Consider the following 20,474-nt stretch of genomic DNA (forward strand, 5'->3'; position numbering starts at 1 on the left):
TTCCTACCCCGCGCTAGTTAGCAGAGGTAGGGGGAGGGGTAGCTTGCTACCCCTCCCTTCCTCACACACCGGTGAAATGTCTCACTTCACTTAGAGGTAGGACTTGACTTGGGGGACAGGGCTGGCGGGCAAATATGTGTAAATAGCTAAGGTTTGTATGGTTAGGAAAAATGCAAATTATCTCCGAATTTGTCATTTGTTCCGTAACCGAAATACAAACCACGCTATTTATATTGGGTGACTAACCCCTTAGGAAGGGTGGAAAGTCCCCAGCCATACTGGCTTTGGCTTACCCGGGGACTCAGAATCCGAGTGAGTCGCACTCGAGAAAAGGAGCCCCTGCACCTCACAAGTTCCTTGCTCCGCAAGGAAACGTGTGGCCTACATAAGCTTGTGTGTGAAGGAAGAAAGTGTGACTCGTCCTAGGCAGTTGACCTGGAGTTCCAGAAGGAACTCTGGGTTAGGACGTTCCCAATACCACCTCGTCAGGGTATGGGGGACGCGACAGTATTGACTCAATACTCGGAACACAAGGAAGCATGGTTTACCTGCAGAGGTTTGAGGTCAGCTATGCAGAGACCAGGATGCTGCTTCCCCAGTAGAGGGGACGATGAAGAAAGAAGTAAGGGCCAGACATACTTCTTTCGTTCATGCAGACTAAAACCTGATAACAATGCCCTCAACCTTCTGCTACCTGTTCAAAAAGGAGCCTGAGGTTAGACCAGCTGTTGTGTAGCCACCACAGAGCGATAAAAACGTATCGATACTCCTGTGGGTCACGTCCTGCGAAGGTCATTAGACGCTTCCAGACTCCAGCTTGTAGCACCTGCGTCACAGAGTAGTTCTACTCGAAGGCGAGGGACGTTGCAATGTATCCGACATCGTGCTGTAGGGCGACGTGACGGGGGAGGGTCTGGAGACAGGTCGAGATGAATGCCCTTAAGTCCGAGCTGAAGAGGTATACTGGTAACTCTCCCCTGTGTCCTCCCTGTGCTCCCAAACCGACTTGCACGTGAGGACAAACTGCAGCTGTTCCCAAAGATAACCCCTCGATTCCTTTACTGGCAAGAAGGAGAAGGTCTGGGTCATCTGATACAGAACAGAGACTCGAAATCTTGAAGGAGTCGAACCGGAGGACCGGGACTCCAAGATTCTGAGTCTAGAAAACAACTCAGGAACAAACCTGAATGTTGCCTTCCCCTATTCTCTTGAAAGGGCGGAGTTGTACGAGACCATGAAGATTGCTTACACCCTGGCCGAGGCCAGAGTGAGCAGGAGCACCGTCCCCCAAGACGGAATACGATCAGAGGCCTGACGTAATGGTTCTTGAGAAGATCTCTTAAGGGACTAAAGAGTCCGAACCATGCTCCATGGAGGACTCACTCCGACTGGGGGCAGGGACGTTCGCAGCTTCGCATGAGCAAAGAAAGGTCCAGCGGGAAGGAAAAAATCTATTCCTTTCAGCCTGAAGGCCAGGGAAAGGCTGAGCGATAGGCTTCACTGCCGAGAGCGGAAAAGAGTTTCCTCCCGCCGAAAAGCAATAACTCCGTTATTGCTGGAGAAGATTCCTCAAGGGAAGAGGTATCTCTCCCACGACACCAACCACAGAAGACTCTCCACTTCGCCTGGTAGACCCGTGCGGATGACTATCGCAGGTGACGCGACCTCCGCTCCGCGACTGTAGCGGGTTGTTTCTTCTTGAGGAGGCGGCGTAGTGTCTCCAGGCGTGAAGCCGAAGCAATGCAACGGCTCGTGAAAGATGTTATAGTGTGGTTGTTTGAGTAGCCTGTGTCGTGGAAGAAGCTCTCCCGGGAGTTCCGTCATGGGAAGCAGAGGGTCCGGAAACCGTTCTGCGTATAGTCACAGCGGAGCTCTCAGGGCCATCGAAAGGTTGACAGACAACCTGGTCTTGTTGAGACCCATTCTCAACAGACAACAATGGTGGGAAGATGCAGGCGTTGATGTTGTCCCACCGTCACCGGAAAGCATCTTGCCAAAGAGTCTTGGGGTCTGAGACTGGGGGGGAAGAACAGCGGAAGCTTGAAGTTCCAGGCTGCCGTGATCAGGTCCCCCAGGCCAGGACTTGCTGGTTACTATAGGCCAAAGACCCCCAGGTACTCTCTATCTGTGAGGCTCTGCTCAGATAGTCGGAGAGAACATTCCTCTGCCCGGAATGAGCGAGCCGTAAGTGGTATTGAGAGGACCTCGGATCATCTCAGTATTTCTATTGCAAGATGCGAAAGTATGAAAATGCGCCTCCCTGCTGGTTGGAATACGCCAGTACCATGAGGTTGTCGCGCACGGAGCGACTCGGCAGGGTCTGTAGGATCTGTAGAGGGGCCAGACTACGGCCCCTAAGCCTGCCTGAATGATGGGGAGGTACCCTTCAGGTCCTGACCATAGGCCTGAACCGGAACATGCCCCCACCTTTTCTTTGACGAGTCCGAGATCAGCATCAAATGTGGGGAAAGGACGAGAATATCCACTCCCATGCAAGAGGTTCCATAGGTCAACACCCATTGCCGGTCTAAACGTTCCGCTGTCCGCTGGTCCCATAGGGACCAGAAAGTCCGGTTAATCGTTGCTTGGATACCACCGGGACTTGGGCCGCCTCACAGGGAACTTATCCTGAGGCGACCGTTCGGAACTAGACGGGTCAATGAGGAAAAGAGACCCAGGAAACATTCCAAGATAGGGCTGAAAGCTCTCCTTGACTGAGAACAGGTACTGCGACTCTCCTCAGCCTTGCCACAGTCAACTGAAGGGAAGGCTCGGAGAAGGAGTCAATATAATGGCTAGATACTCCAGATGTTGAGGCAGAAGTAGAGAAGGCTCCTAGCAAATTACCATGATCCCTCACTTCTTGGTAAAGACCCGGAAGCTTGTCCAGGTGTTGAGGAAGGTCGAACCCGAGCCTACCGGAGTTGACCAGACCTCCAAAAAAGAGAAGGAGGCGGAAGCCTGCTCCTGAGCGGCCATGAGGAAAGCAGGGAGAGTTCTCTGGGGAAAAACCTGCGATGCCGCGGCGGGAGCGCCACACCGCATCTTAAGCAGGAACATCTGTAGTCTAGGCTGAATTCCAAGAGCTTCCTGGAAGATGGATGGAATGGAACCTGGAAGTACCCGTCCTTCCGATCCAGGGCCTAAGGAGTCCTGCAGCCTCGTTACCAGTCTGATCGACTCTGCTGTTCCACGCTGGACGAAGTTTGTTCGACAAACTTGATCAGAGCTGAGAGGTCGACGACGGAACTCCCGACTCAGATGCTTTCCCAGAAGAAAGGATCGACTGAAGAAGCCAGGGGGGGGGAAGCCGTCGACGATCCTATGGAGGACCTTCTCCTAAGGCATGGATCCTTCTGCCCTACGGGCAAACCTCTTGCCGACCCCATGGCATAGAGGCTCAGTGACACTGGATTCGCCGACAGTGAAGGGAAGATGGTAAGAGCGAGGCGCGATATCCTTGGCTGATCACGGAGATCGTGCAGGAATCGGCATCGGGAGGCTGTTATCCGGACGAGTAACCTTAGGCATCCCCCCAGCGTGAGACCTGCAAGGGGGATTGCCAATCCTAGAGTTTGTGAACTTTGCCGGTCCCTCTAGGATTATGCCCCCCCGGGAGAGCCTCCCGTGCTACCTGTCACTGACAGGAGGGGACTGCTATTGTACACCTTGTCTTAGCTGCCGTAGCCGGTTCCGATAACTTAGGCTGACGAGGCTGAATGAAGAGGCGTCAGAGGCCTGCAGGGTCTGGAAGTAAGCGCCTTGGAGGAGTGAAAACGCCCAACAACAGTTCATTTCTCTGTCCTTGGGCTCAAAACAAGCTCTTCCCAAGGATGGAAGAGTGTCTGAGCTTGTCAACATTCACGGATGAGACACCCGAGAGGAAGCCCTCGGACACTGCGTCTAGATGCTCCAACATCGAGGTTGCCCGCAAGTTCCAAACTTGGCGACGGAACGCAAAGGTGCTTGAGCCCGAGAGGAGGAAAGTACCCAAGATCTTCCTGGGGCTCCCTAGTACAAAACCTCGGGTCGCAAACGAGGAGGGAAAGGCCTGGTAAGCTCCTTCCACGAGAGGTGAAGAGGAAGGGCTAAACCAGTCACCCCTTGCCCGACGGAGAAATCTCGAAAGGAAAACTCCCTGGCCAGACCCTTCCAGGGAATAACGAAGAGAAAGGACTAACCCAGGTTCTGGAAAGAAGAATGTTGCACAGACCTCCCTGAAGATTCTTCCTGCTCTAGCACGAGTCATGTGGAGACCGTGTTCTGGAAATACGCGCTCCAGAAGACTCTCCAGGCTGGCCGTGTTGCAAGACCCCGACGGGAATCGTGGTCGCAATCGCCCTAGCGCTCGCGCGATGGTAAATGAATGGTTCGCTCATGGGCGAACGTGGAAGCGCCCGTGCGCGGGCACATAGGAGTGCAGACAAAAGTACGCGAGGGAGCGCAGAAGGAGGGCGGGCGTGGTTGGAAGGGCGAGAACTGGCGGTCGGAATCCGACAGTTCACAGGCGAGCGACGACACGTAGGCAAGCGATGGCTTACTGCAGGAATCGAGCTGGCGCTCGCGCGATGGAACACCGTTGGTTCGCGCGATGGAACACCATCGGTTCGCGCGATGGAACACCGTCGGTTCGCGCGATGGAACACCGTTGGTTCGCGCGATGGAATACCGTTGGTTCGCACGCGGGCGAACATTGGAGCGCCTACGTGTAGGCGCGCGGGCACGTGGGCGTGCGGTCGCACGGGCGGGCGTGTGGTCGCGCAGGCACGTGGGCGCGCGGGCGAGCGCAGGTGGTCGGGAGACCGATGCCGCGAAGGCGGGCGATGGCGTGTTGATGAGCAATGGCCCGTAGGCGAGTGAAGGCGCGTTGGCAAGCAATGGCGCGTTGGCAAGCAATGCCGCGTCGGCAAGCGATGGCGCGTTGGCGAGCGGTGGTGCGTTAACAAAAACGCTAGCACGCAGGCGAAGAATCGCGCGGGCGCGTAGGAGATCGCTGACGCGTAAGAGACTAGGGATGGTTAGCGCGCATCGCACTAATCAGAATGCGCGCAGGTGCATCAGGAAGGTGAGCGCTGATGCGAGCTGTCAATCAGGCGATCCTGGACGGTCAGGAAAAAACCGTTGGCGCCCATTGGTGCGTGGCAGGAAAGGGCGCGCAGATGTGCGCTGGCGCACAGAAGGACAGAAGTAAAGGTGAGCGCTGGCGAGCAGGAGGAAGATCTACGGCAAGACTCAGCTACCGGAGATCATGGTCCACAGCAGGCGAACGCTAGATCGCTACTGATGGTGTCCAGGGGACCTGTAACGCGTGGAAGATCGATAGCGAGCAGGCGATCGATGGTGTGTTGGTGAACGCCGGCGCGTAGGCAAGCGATGGCGCGTTGGCGCATGATGGTGCTTGCGCGCAGGCGAAAGATCACGCGGGCGGTCAGAAGATCGCCGATGTTTAGGGGATCGCTGACGCGCTGGGGATCGTTGACGCGTCTGTGGTCGCTGGCGAACAGAAGGGCGACGCGTGGAATCCTGTGCGTACACTAGGCTAGAAGCACGCGTAGGCGACCGCGAGCGTTGCTGCGCTGGAGCAGGCTGACGAGCCGGATCGCGAGGGCGAGGAGAAGAGTCCTTGTCCAAGACCTGAACCGAAGTTCTAAGTCGCGCGGGCGAACGTGGGCGCACAGGGCGCGTATCAGGAACTGGAAGCGCAGGTGCGCTCTGACGGGCAGGATATCTAGAGCGCTCAGGAGACCGATGGCGCGCAGGGCGCACAACAGGAACAGCAGGATGTTCGGAGTCCTCAGGAGAGCGTTGGCGAGCAGTGGGGCGATGATCATCAGGAGAGCGCTGACGAACAGGAGAGCGCTGGCGAACAGGAGAGCGCTAGCGATCAGGAGAACGCTGACGAGCAGGAGAGCGCCTGTGCGCTAACACTGCAGAAGGGCGCGCAGGGGAACCCTGACACGCAAGGGAAGCCCCCGTGGGAGGCAACCCTTTGCCCCGAAGGGACCGTTGCCCGTCGGATGACGAGGTCAGACTGCTGTCCAGCTGCACCAGGGGCGGAAGGTCAGGAAGGCGTTGGAGATCGATCCCCGGAGAGATCTAAGGAGGTAGGAGCTGCAGGCTGCATACGGAGAAGATTAAAAAAGGCGCCTCTTAGCACCCTTATAGGGAGACGGGAGGCCCTTACGACGTAGCGGACGGTGAGCCTTACGGCGAAGGCGGACAACAGCAACAACAGCAGAAGAGTCCTCCGAAGAGGAGTCTCTATGAGTGTACTCTTCGTAGAAGAGACGGGTCAGCCAGTGACCTAAAAAGAGCAATCCTCCGAAGAGGGGCTCCTACAGTTGAGCGTAACTGCAGGTGCGACCGCTCAGCACCAAGAGCATAGTCGCACGAAATAAAGGCAAGAGGAGAACCCCCCAGAGGGGAAAAAAACTCAAGTCTGGACAGGAAAACTTCCCTCAGAAGGAAAGTTACCCACCCAAGGAGGCGAGCCTCCTGAGTGTTCTAAAATGAACTGGAGAGCTATCAATCGTCACGGGAGTACTTCCAGGAGGAGACACGCCCCTGATGAAGATCTATAGGGGAGGCAGCAACAGCCGAATCCCCAGGCCTCAACAAGACAGCTCACTCCGTTGTCACATTACAGAAACGAACTAGATCGGTAACTGTGAAAAATAAAAACAAAAATCATTAGTTAACATTCATTCCCCCGGGAAGGCTCCGAAGAGGAATCCCGAGGGAAAAGAACACAAGAATTACACAACAGGCACGTGCCCTCACAACCACTTACACTCACGGAAGGAGAGCTGTAACCAACACAGAATTATAACAATTATAATTGTAATTATGTAATTTAAAAATGAATGAACACTAAATAAAGAACGAAAACCCCGAAAGGAATCGTTCTACAAAAGCTGAAAAATCAACAAATACAATTAGATTCATAAACTAATTGAGACAAAACGTACGGCGTAGCAACCCCACCCACACGGGAAGGAAGCTACTCAGACGTAATAAAAGGGTGAACGACCTCAAAAGAGAGAGAGAGAAAGACCGTAGTCAAACTCGATCGCGACCCATGAAATTACACCGTGGTGGCCTAACTGCCGAGGGCTCCACGGAGATATCGTACACTACACACACAAGCACAAACTCTGAAAAGGAAACTTACTGATTTCTATACTCAAATATATACATAAACACGAAAAAAAAAATGTTTACATATATATTGAGTAAAAGAAAAGTAAGTGATTAAGTAAAGACAAAACAAATAATGGCTGCCAAGCAAGGACGAAGACAGAGACGTCTGTCCATTATCCGAGCCAAAAGTGAAGAGAGACATTTCACCGGTGTGTGAGGGAGGGAGGGGTAGCAAGCTACCCCTGCTAACTAGCGCGGGGTAGGAAACTCTCGTTAAAATCTAATGGCTCGTCATTTCAGCTACGCTGAATGTAATACCCAATGTAAATAGCGTGGTTTGTATTTCGGTTACGGAACAAATACAAGTTAAACAACCATGGCGACATGACACATCCCTGTCTCAGCCCCACTCTCACCGGAAACCAATCGCTCACTTCATTTCCTATCATAACACATGCTTTACTGCCTTTGTAGAAACTTTTCACTGCTTGCAACAACATTCCACCAACTCCATATAACCTCATCACATTCCACATTGCTTCCTTATCAACTCTATCATACGCTTTCTCCAGATCCATAAACGCAACATACACCTCCTTACCTTATGCTAAATATTTCTCGCATATCTGCCGTACTGTAAAAATCTGATTCATACAACCCCTACCTCTTCTAAAACCACCCTGTACTTCTAAGATTGCATTCTCTGTTTCATCCTTAATCCTATAAATCAGTACTCTACCATACAATTTTCCAACTACACTCAACAAACTAATACCCCTTGAATTACAACACTCATGCACATCTCCCTTACCCTTATGGTGGTACAATACATGGACAAACCCAATCTACTGGTACCATTGACAACACAAAACACATATTAAACAATCTCACCAACCATTCAAGTACAGTCACACCCCCTTCCTTCAACATCTCAGCTCTCACACCATCCATACCAGATGCTTTTCCTACTCTCGTTTCATCTAGTGCTCTCCTCACTTCCTCTCTTGTAATCTCTCTTTCATTCTCATTCTCATCTCCCATCACCAGCACCTTCCTATTATCCTCAACATTCAGTAAACTTTCAAAATACTCCGCCCACCCTTTCCTTGCCTCCTCTCCTTTTAACAACCTTCCATTTCCATCTTTCACTGTCTCTTCAATTCTTGAACCAGCCTTCCTTACTCTCTTCACTTCTTTCCAAAACAACTTCTTATTCTCTTTATATGAATGACCCAATCCCTGACCCCACCTCAGGTCAGCTGCACTCTTTGCCTCACTTACCTTGTGCTTTACTTCCACATTTTTCTCTCTATATCTTTCACACTTTTCTGCAATATTACTCTGCTGCCATTCTGCAGAGTAATAATAAAAGAGAAATATTGTAATACAGTACTTAGTTAACAAACCTGTGCTGTGGATCTTCGACAAATGGTTGACTAAGAAGTTTTGTGCTGCTCTGTTCTGGTCCATCTTCCTCTTCCACTCTAAAACCAAATTCATCAAACCTGGAAGAATTTTTCCAAATATTTACAGGCTTCAGATATGGCACAATTTTGCATACGGAACACTTCAATGTAGATATTGTATTTTGACACGGTTAGAATTATTTGTAAATTCTACATACTGTATTGTATTTTGACATGGTAAAAATTGTAGAAAAGTAATCTAATTTTTACCAACTATAGAAACCCGAGTTCTTTAATAAGAGTATGATTCCAACAAAGCTGGAATTCGGCTGTTGATATTCATAACGAGGCGCTGTTAGTAACTGAAGAGTAGCAGTGATGATGGATGACGCAATGGTGCAGTAAAGAGCGCTCTGCTCTGCTGAGTATTGTGACTCAATCTTCAGCTGGAAAGCCTCTTCCCTCTATTGTATCCACTAATTATTATTATTATTATTATTATCGATATTACTAGCTAAGCCTACAACCCTAGTTGGTAAAGCAGGATGTTATAAGCCCAGGGGCTCCAACAGGGAAAATGGCCCATGGAGGAGAGGAAACAAGGAAAAAACATTTTTTTAAGAAGAGTAGCAAAAATTGAAATGAATATCTCCTATATAAACTATAACAAAACAAGAGGAAGAGAAACAAGACAGAACAGAGTGCCCAAGTGTACCCCCAAGCAAGAGAACTCTAACCCAAGACAATGGAAGACCATCGTCGTCGTCGTCGGCGCCCACTCGTGTCCGAGTATTGGGTTCTGTCGTTAGCCATCAGCCTCCTATCTGTGGGGTGGGTGCTTATGCCTGATGTGGCTGTTAAGTCCTAGTCTGTGGTGGAAGAGACGCGGACAGTGTTCACAAGGGAGGGTAGGTGGTGGGCGGGGCTGTTCTAATCGCTCTCTCCTTCTTCTCCTCCTAGCCTCCTTATTTTGTCTCCTCCTCTCCTCGAAGTCCACGGTGCCATGGTGTACTGTACTCCTCCAGGTTTTCCTGTCCCTGGCTGTTTCTTCCCATGAGGAAGGATCGATGTCAGTTAGAGCCAGGGTGCGCTTTAGTTGATCTTTATAGCGCATTTTCGGGGCTCCTCGTGGTCTGGTGCCCTGGGTCAGTTCTCCATAGAATATTTTCTTTGGGAGCCTAGATGGATCCATCCTATGCACGTGTCCTATCCAGCGGAGGCGGTGGTGGATGATGGTGGCCTCCACGCTGGTCAGCGAGGCACGTTCTAAGACTTCAATGTTGGTGGTGTGGCTCTCCCAGGGGATTTTCAAGATCTGCCTCAGTTTCATTTGTTGGAAGCGTTCTAGGATTTTAATATCGTTTCTATATAGTGTCCATGTTTCACATGCATACAGGAGCGTGGAGAGGACTACTGCCCTGAACACCATTATTTTGGTGGTCATTGTCAGTGCGTGGTTGTTAAATACGCGGCAGTTGAGTCGGCCAAAGGCGGAGTGGGCTGCCCTGATCCTGTTCTCCACGTCCTTTTTGCTTGTGGGAGCTGATGTTAGGATGCTCCCTAGGTAGGAGAACTGGTCCACCTGTTCTAACGATTGGTCATTCACTGTGGTATTGAAGTTGGGGAGCATCAGTCCTGGTGGATGTTGGACGAGGGTCTTGGTTTTGTCTGAGTTGACTTGCATCCCAAAACGTTCGTAGGCAGAGTTGTATGCATCAGCTAACGACTGCAGGTCCTCTGCCGTCTGACCTGGGGTGGCATTGTCGTCAGCATACTGCAGTTCTCGCACTGCACACAAGGTGGTCTTGGTTCTGGCGCGGAGTCTAGCGAGGTTGAAAGCGCCTCCATCCATGCGGAAACGTAGGTCTACTGAGGGTGTGTCTGGGGGAATCTCGTTGAGCATTGCTGCGGTGTATAGCGAGAAACACGTCGGGGCCAGAACACAGCCCTGCTTCAGGCCGCCGTTGATGGGGAATGGGTCTGAAAGAGAGTTCTGGTGGCAGACTCTCCCAACCATTCCGTCATGGAGGGCACGCACCAGCTTGACAAAATCGAGTGGGCAGCCATATCTTTTGAGGACAGCCCACATGGCGGGTCGAGGTACTTTGTCGAAGGCCTTTTTCAAATCCCAGAAGATGAACATTACGGGCTGTTGTAGTTGTCGCGCACAGAAGATCATGTCTATGGTCCCGCGGGAAGGTCGAAAGCCGCACTGGGACTCTGGCAGGACGTCTTCTGCGAGAATAAGGAGACGGTCAAGGAGAATCCGAGCGAAAATCTTACTCGCGATGCTTAGTAGTGATATTCCCCGGTAGTTGTTACAGTTCTCCCTGTCTCCCTTCTTGAAGATGGTAATGATGTTTGCATCGCGGAAGTCTTCTGTGCGCGACAACTACAACAGCCCGTAATGTTCATCTTCTGGGATTTGAAAAAGGCCTTCGACAAAGTACCTCGACCCGCCATGTGGGCTGTCCTCAAAAGATATGGCTGCCCACCCGATTTTGTCTTGGTCTCCCATATTTTCAGTATAAGGAGCATCAAACGGTTCCTCAAGCCGGGGCCACCGTGAGTGAGGAGCTCCAACGGGATATTGTCTGGCCCTGGGGCTTTGCCGGGCTTCATGCGCTGCAGGGCCTTGTTGAAGTCATGGATGGAGGGTGGTAGTGCCATCCAGTGACGGACGGGATGCTGCGGGGTCATTCGCAGGAGATCGTCTGGGGTGTCTGCTTGGTCATTGAGGAGGTTCTCAAAGTGAGACCTCCACCTGGCCAGGATGCCCTCGCTGTCGGTGATGGTCGTGGCCCCATCCGCGTCCTTCAGGCTGCCCACTGATGACTGTGTGGGACCGAATATTTCTTTTGTTGCTGCATAGAAGTTGCGCAGGTCACGTTGGTCAGCGAAACTCTGTATTTCTGCAGCTTTTCTTTGCCACCAGGTGTTCTGGGCTTCACGGATACCTCTTTGGCAACCAGCTTCAGCCACCTTGTGAGCACATTTGTTAGCTGCTGTTGGTTGGTTTTCCAAAGTCAGGCGTGCTTGTCGTTTGGTTTCAATGAGAAGAGAGATGGTAGCATCATTCTCATCAAACCAATCCTGCCGTTTCTTGGTGGTGTGGCCTAGTGTTTCCTCCGCGGCACGGGCCATGGCGTTTCTGAGGGTGGTCCAGTGGTGCTCGACAGTGGCCTGACCCACAGGGTCTGCGAGGTATTGTTCGCAGGCCTCCTTGTAGTTCTGTGCCACCTGTGGGTTCCGGAGCTTACTACAATCAAAGCGTTGGTGTGGTACGCTGTCAGGTGCCCTTCTGGGTGGTCGTAGGGTCGTCACGGAGAGTCGGGAGATGAGGAGTCTGTGGTCCGTCCAGCAGTCGTCCGCTCCGGGCATGGATCGGGTGATGCGGACGTCTCCTCGGTCTCTGGCTCTGGTCAGGACGTAGTCCAGGGTGTGCCAGTGTTTAGACCGTGGGTGTCTCCATGTGGTCTTTTGTCGCTTTGGTAACTGGAAGATGGTGTTGGTTACCACAAGTTGGTGTTCTGCACACAGACCCAGTAGGAGTTGGCCATTGGCGTTGCAATTTCCAATGCCATGGCGGCCGATGATTCCCTCCCACAGGCGATGGTCTTTGCCTACTCGGGCATTAAAGTCGCCAAGCACAACGAGCTTGTCATTGGCGGGCACTGCCTGGATGGTGCGGTCGAGCTGGGTGTAGAAGGCAGCTTTATTATCATCGGTTGAGGTCATAGTCGGGGCGTAGACAGAGATCAGGGTGAGATGTCTGTCCCGCGAGATGGGGATGCGGACAGTCATCAGGCGCTCACTGATGGCCTTGGGAGCGAGGTTGTGCTGCTGCACTAGCTGGGAACGGATGGCGAAGCCGACACCGTGGATGCGAGGCTCCTCTAGGGCCTTGCCTTTCCAGAAGATGGTGTAGCCTGTTCCAGCTTCCCTGATGTTGCCCTCTTCAGGTAGTCTGGTCTCGCTAAGAGCCGCCACATCAACATTGAAGCGGGCTAGCTCCTTGCAGACGAGGGCTGTACGTCGTTCCGGGCGGTTGGTGTTCGTCACGTCTTGGAGGGTGCGGATGTTCCACGCACCTAAGGTTAATATTTTTTTCTTGTTATTTCGACCGCATTAGTGGGATGTCCGCCAGCCGCGGTGAGCTGACCAGACGGGTTTGCCGTGTCCGATGTTTACCCCACCTTTTCTAGGGGGCCTCCCCATGTGGGGTGGGCAGCGGTGTCCTCAATAGGCCAGCCCAGTCACGGGTCCAGCTGCCGAACTCTGGTGTCACGGCTCCGTCACCAGAGAGCGACTGAATCTTAGACTCGCCGCCTGAGTGCAGTCATGGACTAAGGGCTTCCAGCTATCCAGGACTGCCCACTTCACCCACGGTGCTGTCGCCTCAGGACTTGCTGGTGGTCATGATGATGATGATGGTGAGAAAGAGATGAAGAAGGGTGGAGGAAACGACAGAATGCCAGTAGCTAGGTATATTGTTGTGGGTGGTCGTGGCTTTGCAACGGCCACGCACACACACTTGGCCCACATCATTTTCACCGCGGCTCAAGACATATGAGACAGGCGGCTTCTCCGATGTTGGTTGCATCGGGCTGCCGGGTTCTTGTTATGTCAAGGCCCGCCTTGTTGCCTGCCCGACAGGCAATGCCCTCTTCCGCCGGCGCTGGGAAGCTCCGCCGTTGGGGTCTTGTTTGGTTTGATTTTGGAGTTTTCCTTCTCCTAGCCTTTGCCTATCTTAAAATAAAGGAGAAGGCCTATAGGGGTCCAGTCTTGGTCTGGTCTCTCAGAACTGGCCTTAGCGGTATGGTTGAGCCTGCCAGGGTGGATAAACTACCCCACCGCCATTGCCCAGCCCATCATTGGGACACTCAAGTGTAACACAAGGCAAAAGAAATATCAGAGGTGTGCAGAACGGTTCAAGTCCCTTACTAATAAATTCTTCGAGTGTCAGAATGATATCGAATATTTACGTGCGATCTCATATCATTTCAGTCTGTAAATTTGCAGATATTTTGCTTTGATAACATCATTAAATCAAAATGATTTTATCAAGTTTTAATTAGAAATGATAATTTCATTGTGTCCTTTGCTATATATCCTTTAATACTATTTTTTTCTATTCTTATAACAAAAACAAAATGAGTGTTTCCAAAATAATTATTTTTTGAAAAACTTTTTATAGCTATCTTTTTTTTTGAAGAATTGTTAATTTGAACAACTGTCACACCCCATTGGAGGTTGGAGGCTCTTCTCCATTTGTGCTACTACTGATGACAAGTGTGAATGAAGGAAAGTATTGGTGTTCTTAGGTCTTTCATTGTCTCCATTGGCGCCGATAGTAGTGAAGGACGTAGTCAGTGTGTCCCCGATGATGTCTGCAGTGATTGCCCCTCCCCGGGGGCCTAGGTACCAGACTGGTGAGACCACCCGCAACTTCTTGGAAGGAACTGGGGCAGGCAGCTCTTTGCGTTACCCTACCTGTTTCTTCCAGGCAGTGGGGCGGCTGAAGAAGTGAAGAAGAGGGTTACACTTTGCAGCATTCTCCCCCATCTTACATCCAAGAGTAGGGGGAATTCCTTGTCGTGCCTTGGGCAATCCAGCAGAAGCATAGGGCCGAACCTTGGGTTTTTTGATTCCTTCAGGATTGTTACTTACCAACATTTTCAGGCCTTTGCTCCCCCTCCATCTTGGGAATAGAGGTCTTATCCATTTTTTCAACATTGAGGACCCTGGCCTTTCAGACAAAGGGAGGAGGAATGTTGGAGTGGATCACGCTTAAAGAATTCCATCAAAGGAAGACTTCTTGCTTTCAGTAGATCTGAAGGATGTGTACTTTTATTCGTATCCGGACAATTATTCGAAAACAGTTGTTCGATATTAATTATTCGAAAACCAATGGTTCGACACAACAGTTGTTCAATGGAAGACCATAGTACAGAGGCTATTGCACTACCCAAGACTAGAGTACAATGGTTTAATTTGGGAGTGTCCTAGAAGAGCTGCTGACCATAGCTAAAGAGTTTCTTCTAGCCTTAACAAGAAGAAAGTGGCCGCTGAACAATTTCAGTGTGGTAACCCCTTGGGTGAAGAAGATATTACATCCTCCGCTTAAGCATCAGGCTCGACATCTCCAGATTTACCATGATCCCAGATTGTGGTAAAAAGAAGTTTGCCTCTGGGATGATGAGAGGATCAGCCAATTGTCCAGGTACCTCATTTCCTGAATCCCATTGGTGTGCAGCCAAGCAGATACGAGTGTGAAAACTCAATTGAATTCTTAAGGGGCGGTCGACAGTCCAAAGTAAGAACTTTGAATTGGAAGACCTTTCTCCCCAGGGGATGAAGAGGAGGAATTTTCTTGAAAACTGATGGACTAAGATCTGGAAATATGCAGACGGTTGATATTGAGGTGGTCTGTCAGTGAGTCATCCCGTCTGTTGCCTCCCTGCTACTGGCCAATTGTTGACACCTTGCTATAATTCTAACTGCCATATTGCATCTTTGCTGTTGTCATTCTTACAAGAGTATGTAAAGGACAATGGTTTATATTAGTGCAAGAATAAATGGTAATTAAATTACCCAAGTTTCCTTTTACAATACATACTATATTTTAAGTAACAACAACAAATGATCACTAAATGACCCACACTTTCTTACCTGTAATCTGGCTGGTGATTAGGATCATCATGCTGGTCTTGTTGAGAGAGCCTAGTCAGAATATCTTGGGGCCACATGGATGGGGTCACCGCAGAAAATGGACCTCCAACACAAGGCTCTCCTAGGCCTCCGCATGACCTTCCAATGCTTATACCTGAAGATTTAGGATGGGAGAAAGTGTAAGACTGAGATAATCCTTGTGAAGAATGCAATGAGTCCACAAAGTTATACAATTGTGATAACGGTATCCTGGGTATTTACTACTAATGCAAAGATCTTTAAACCCAATGCAGTATATCCCAGTACAGTAATAACATTGTCGATTTCAGCAATCTCCTCATTTCATAGTAATATTACGTACCATCAGTACTTTCAAACAATCCTTTCTTCTGTAGCTAGTTTAAGAGTGATAACTAGAAATACAAGTGAGTAGCTAGTTGCTCATAAATAATGACTAGCATACCGGTTTCATAACTGAACATATAGAGTGGTTTGGTTACTTTGAATTATTTCCTTTGTCATTTTAATTAACCACAATGTTTCTATGTATAGCATAATCTTCTGAGAGAGATTTTCTATAGTGAAATGTTGAGAGTTTGCAAGTATGGAATCTATGATTAAAATTCTGTTGCTGAAAACATTTTGACACAACTTGGACATCTATGCCACAGGATGTTACTAAAAAAAAACTTATGTATTTTTCCGGTATAGTTTAAGAGATTACAAATGCAAAACAAAAAAAAAAAAAGAGAGAGAGAGAGAGAGAGAGAGAGAGAGAGAGAGAGAGAGAGAGAGAGAGAGAGAGAGAGAGAGAGAGAGAGATTTTAAAAGTTTGTTAATTTGTATTTTTTCTAACTATACAAACCTTTGACCTTTCACTAAGACTTCAGCAAAGCTGGAACATGGATTAAATCGTTAACAGGTGTCGCAAGGGGGGAGATCCACTCACCTGCATCTCACAGGATAGCCACTTGAGTTGTGCTACCCTCTCTCAACTACTGGAACTTTTTTAACATTCATTTATGATAACTTTGTATTTTATATTTTTAAAAGAGCTCTCGCATGAAAGAGGAAGCACACAGCAAAGTGGATTTTCCTCCTAAGAAGATACAAGCCTTTGAAGCTCCATGTATTGTTATTATTATTATTATTATTATTATTAGAGTAATTTTAACATTGTTACTGATATAAATATATTTTACATTTTTTTACTCATTACTTCTCATATATACCGGTAATTTAATAATTTCATTGTTTCTTTCCCTCACTATGCTATTCTCCCTGTTAGAGCCCCTTTGCTTGTAGCTTTCTTCTTTTCCAACTAAGGTTGTAGTTTAGCTTGTGAAGTAAAGTAATTGGAAGTGAAGTAATTGTGCTTCGTAGTCTCACAAAGCCAGAACAAGACTTTATTCTTGGACAGTGGTTTCTAAATCCTTCTAATGCTGAGAAACAATCTCTAGTGCTCTGGTCTGAAGCACTGAGTTCACTTAAGGTAGCACCATAGCACCCTCACTAGACAGAAAAGCAGGTCATTCCGATTGCTAATTGTGTCTTGGAGAGAGATGTAGAAGGATTCGACCATGGGATTGTAGATAGCAGGGTTCTGGGTCTTAGCCACGAGTCAGTCCTGAGTGGAAAATCCTGATCTGACGCTCTCCTCGGAGGTTCATACAAAGGCCGCTTGAAAGAGTTGAGAACTCTCGTGAATTCTCTAGAAGGGCATGACTGCTTGAAGCTAGTAAAGAGCAAGGACAGCTCCCATGAGTGGGAAAGCTCAAAGACCTTCAGACTAAAGACCAGGCTCAAAGCTAAGCAATATCCTCTCACCGAAGAGACCGAGAGGAGCTTCTCTCTTCGAAGTTAGACAAGGATGTCAGCTATAAATAGAGAGACTCTGATGCCAATCACAGAAGATGGTCAACTTTCCTTGGTAGAGGAAGGCAAAACTCCTGGCTCACTCAAAGACTGAGTCTGAAGATTCACTTTTAAGACTTCTTCCTATTTTTTTGCGAACTTGGGCCACTGCACCGGTGGCCACTCCCGTCACTTGGAACATGGGGATTCATCCAAACAGTCATGCCCTCAGCAACCTATAAAGTTCATGAGGCTCAACTTCCTGCTAGCTCATATACCAGCCACACCTTTTGCTGGGTTTCCCAGCATACAACAGCATGTTCGACCGAGGAACCGACATAATCAATCAAGCAAGCAAATTTGAAAAAGGAAAAGCAGACCAATCATAAAATCTTTAAAATAGGGCAACAAGAAGGACATCTTTACCGATTAGCGACCGCTGTTAAAGTGGAGGTAGCGCTACAACCCTAGTTGGAAAAGCAGCATGCTATAAGCCCAAGGGCCCCAACAGGGAAAATAGCCCAGTGAGGAAAGGAAATAAAGAACTATAAAATATTTTAAGTACTGTATAGTAACAACATTAAAATAAATATTTCCTATAAAAACTATAAAAACTTTAACAAAACAAGAGGAAGAGAAACTAGATAGAAGTGTGCCCGAGTGTACTCTCAAGCAAGAGAACTCTAACCCAAGACAGTGGAAGACCATGGTACAGAGGCTATGGCACTACCCAAGACTAGAGAACAATGGTTTGATTTTGGAGTGTCCTTCTCCTAGAAGAGCTGCTTACCATAGCTGAAGAGTATCTCCTACCCTTACCAAGAGGAAAGTAGCCACTGAACAATTACAGTGCTACAGTACAGTGGTCAACCCCTTGGGTGAAGAAGAATTGTTTGGCAATCTCAGTGTTGTCAGGTGTATGAGGACAGAGGAGAATCTGTAAAGAATAGACCAGACTATTCGGTGTATGTGTAGGCAAAGGGAAAGAACCGTAACCAGAGAGAAGGGTCCTATGTAGTACTGTCTGGCCAGTCAAAGGACCCCATAAGTCTCTAGATGTAGTATCTCAACTATTTAAAGGTATAACATATAGGAATTAGCGGCAGCTTTAAGAATGAAGGATGAATTAAACTTAGCGGAGATAAGAAAATACCTGTAGTCAGTCCCTCCGGTGCATCAGGGAGAAACACCTCATCATTTTCATCCTCATCTACCGCAGTGTCAACGTGGACGTGAGACGAACCGTCGGTGTATCCATCTGGAGCACGAACACCAAAGAGCGAACGTGCTATTTCCATAGTAAACACACACCTGTAGTCGCTTCACAGTTTAGCCTGTGCCAAACTGCTGCTTTGCCTGAAACTGCAAAAGGAAAAATCTTATTGAGTAAACAATAATTTACAAACTATCCTCTTAAAAAGCAGGTAATTACCAACAACATCGAAAATTTTAAGATAACTTATTTTCCTAACTTTACCTAGCGCAGATCCATAGCTTTTCAGTTATGATGGGACAAAAAAAATAAACAAAATTGGAAGTAATTTGTATTCTTCCTAACTCATGCAAACTTGTCGCTATCTATATGGATTATCTTACGGCGAAGCTGGATGGTTAGCGATTATGACTTTAACGCGAGGTGGCAAATCTACCTGACCACTATAGTGGGGAGGGTACGGGATGGCTGGGTGGTACCCAGCCACCTATACTGTATCTACTTTAATGTCGGTGACTTGCGTTACTTTTTTTCTTTTGTCTGGTAGAAATCGGATGTGTCCGCTCTCTCCTCCTTAGTGCTTGGCCATAAGACTACTGCTTTACACTGAATTTTTTTTTCTTTTTTCAGAAGTGACTGTGACTACGAATTTACGGTAATTTTGTATATTATTCCATGCTAATGTAACCTAGGAAAAAAACTACTGTTTCTTACAGAAAAAATTACGATCTCTTCAAAAATGACACTCGTTTCTGTCGCAAATGAATAGTTTCAGAAATATATATACATCTATATCCTACGATAATGGGGGACCCCCAGTGGGAACTCGGGGTTTTGGGTGGGGAAAACATACTGGGGAAACGAAATATAATTGTTTTCCTATAGTAAATAACGTGAATTAAGCGAATTTGATGTTCATTTCAATGGGAAACAAACAGATCAACCAATTCGGATAACTTTAAGATGTACGGTGTCACTTCTCTTACGAACAAACGATAACATTAGCAACGTTACCAATAATACACAGTGTTACCAACGTTGACGTATGGTACACAGAGTTACCAACGGCACGTTGACATTACTAAAGATAGTAATGATAGATATTTCCATATATTAAATAATTTCTCCATATAAGTTTTACTCAATATATAAAATGTACAAAAAGGGCACAGAACCTAACAAACCCACCTAACCTAGCCTAGTAGTATGACAGGTCACAAAATAACATTTGATCTGCATCGGACGTTGGCAGCACTGGTTACTGTATTTTTTCATGACACAATCTTTGTAACGGCGCCTCCAAAGTTTATCCAGATATACTGTTTTGTATTTTCCTCTAGTTATTATAATTTCAAGAAGGTAATGTATAGAGAAGAAAAGGCTTGTTTTACGTTTATATATCGATTCCCCAGTATGTTTTCCCCACACAAAACCCCGAGTTCCCACTGGGGGTTCCCCATTATTAGAGGATATAGATGTATATTTATTTCTGAAACTATTAATTTGCGACGGGAACGAGTGTCATTTTCGAAGAGAGCGTAATTTTTTCTATAAGAAACAGTAGTTTTTCCCTAGGTTACATTAGTATGGAATAATATACAATGAAACCGAATTGACTCCAGAAATCATAATGTAAAATGTTCAAAACACAATAAATAAACCTCAAGTAACAGTCTAATTTTCTCTAAAGCATTTACTGTACTATTCTATAATTTTACTGGGTTACCTACGTCCGAGGACACTGACCCTACCATACACACTAATAAGTACAAAAATCTTAGCAATTTCTTTCACTTAAACAAATATTTACACATAAATGACCTATAAATAACAACCTAAACCCAATTTAAACGTAAAATGACAAGTTACAAGCGTACAAGCAGTGTCTACCATAGGTTGAGATACCTGGCATGAAAATGGTTCACAATGCAACCTAAAAAACACTCTGTTCTTACTAACAGCAGTGTTAAATCTATATCAATAACACGTATGAACATCGTAAATGTGTTAAATTTTATTAATTTAGCGTAATTCAGACATTACCTGCAATCTGTTCACTATTTGCGTAGGCGTCGCTATTGTCTACTGGTAATTTTGACAGCTGGGAAGTCAACGCTTCTTCTTCTTTCTAACAATTGCTTAATTTTGGTCGCCTACTTCAACAACTGTTGGGAAATTCCCTTTTTGTG

General features: G+C 47.7%; 1 protein-coding gene across 1 annotated transcript in view; it reads right to left on the reverse strand.

Moving 5' to 3' along the window:
- Positions 1 to 20,447, reverse strand: part of LOC137622363 (small G protein signaling modulator 3 homolog) — a 91,393-nt gene extending 70,946 nt beyond the window's left edge. The window contains exons 1-4 of the mRNA XM_068352955.1: positions 20,329 to 20,447; positions 18,226 to 18,434; positions 15,219 to 15,372; positions 8,547 to 8,645 (exon numbers count right to left, since the gene is read on the reverse strand). Of these exons, the coding sequence (XP_068209056.1) occupies positions 8,547 to 8,645; positions 15,219 to 15,372; positions 18,226 to 18,370 (398 nt within the window). The 5' untranslated portion in view covers positions 18,371 to 18,434; positions 20,329 to 20,447. The remainder of the gene's footprint in view (positions 1 to 8,546; positions 8,646 to 15,218; positions 15,373 to 18,225; positions 18,435 to 20,328) is intronic.
- Positions 20,448 to 20,474: the final 27 nt, after the last annotated feature.

The sequence above is a fragment of the Palaemon carinicauda genome, chromosome 29, assembly GCF_036898095.1.
Source record: "Palaemon carinicauda isolate YSFRI2023 chromosome 29, ASM3689809v2, whole genome shotgun sequence".
Taxonomy (NCBI): domain Eukaryota; kingdom Metazoa; phylum Arthropoda; class Malacostraca; order Decapoda; family Palaemonidae; genus Palaemon; species Palaemon carinicauda.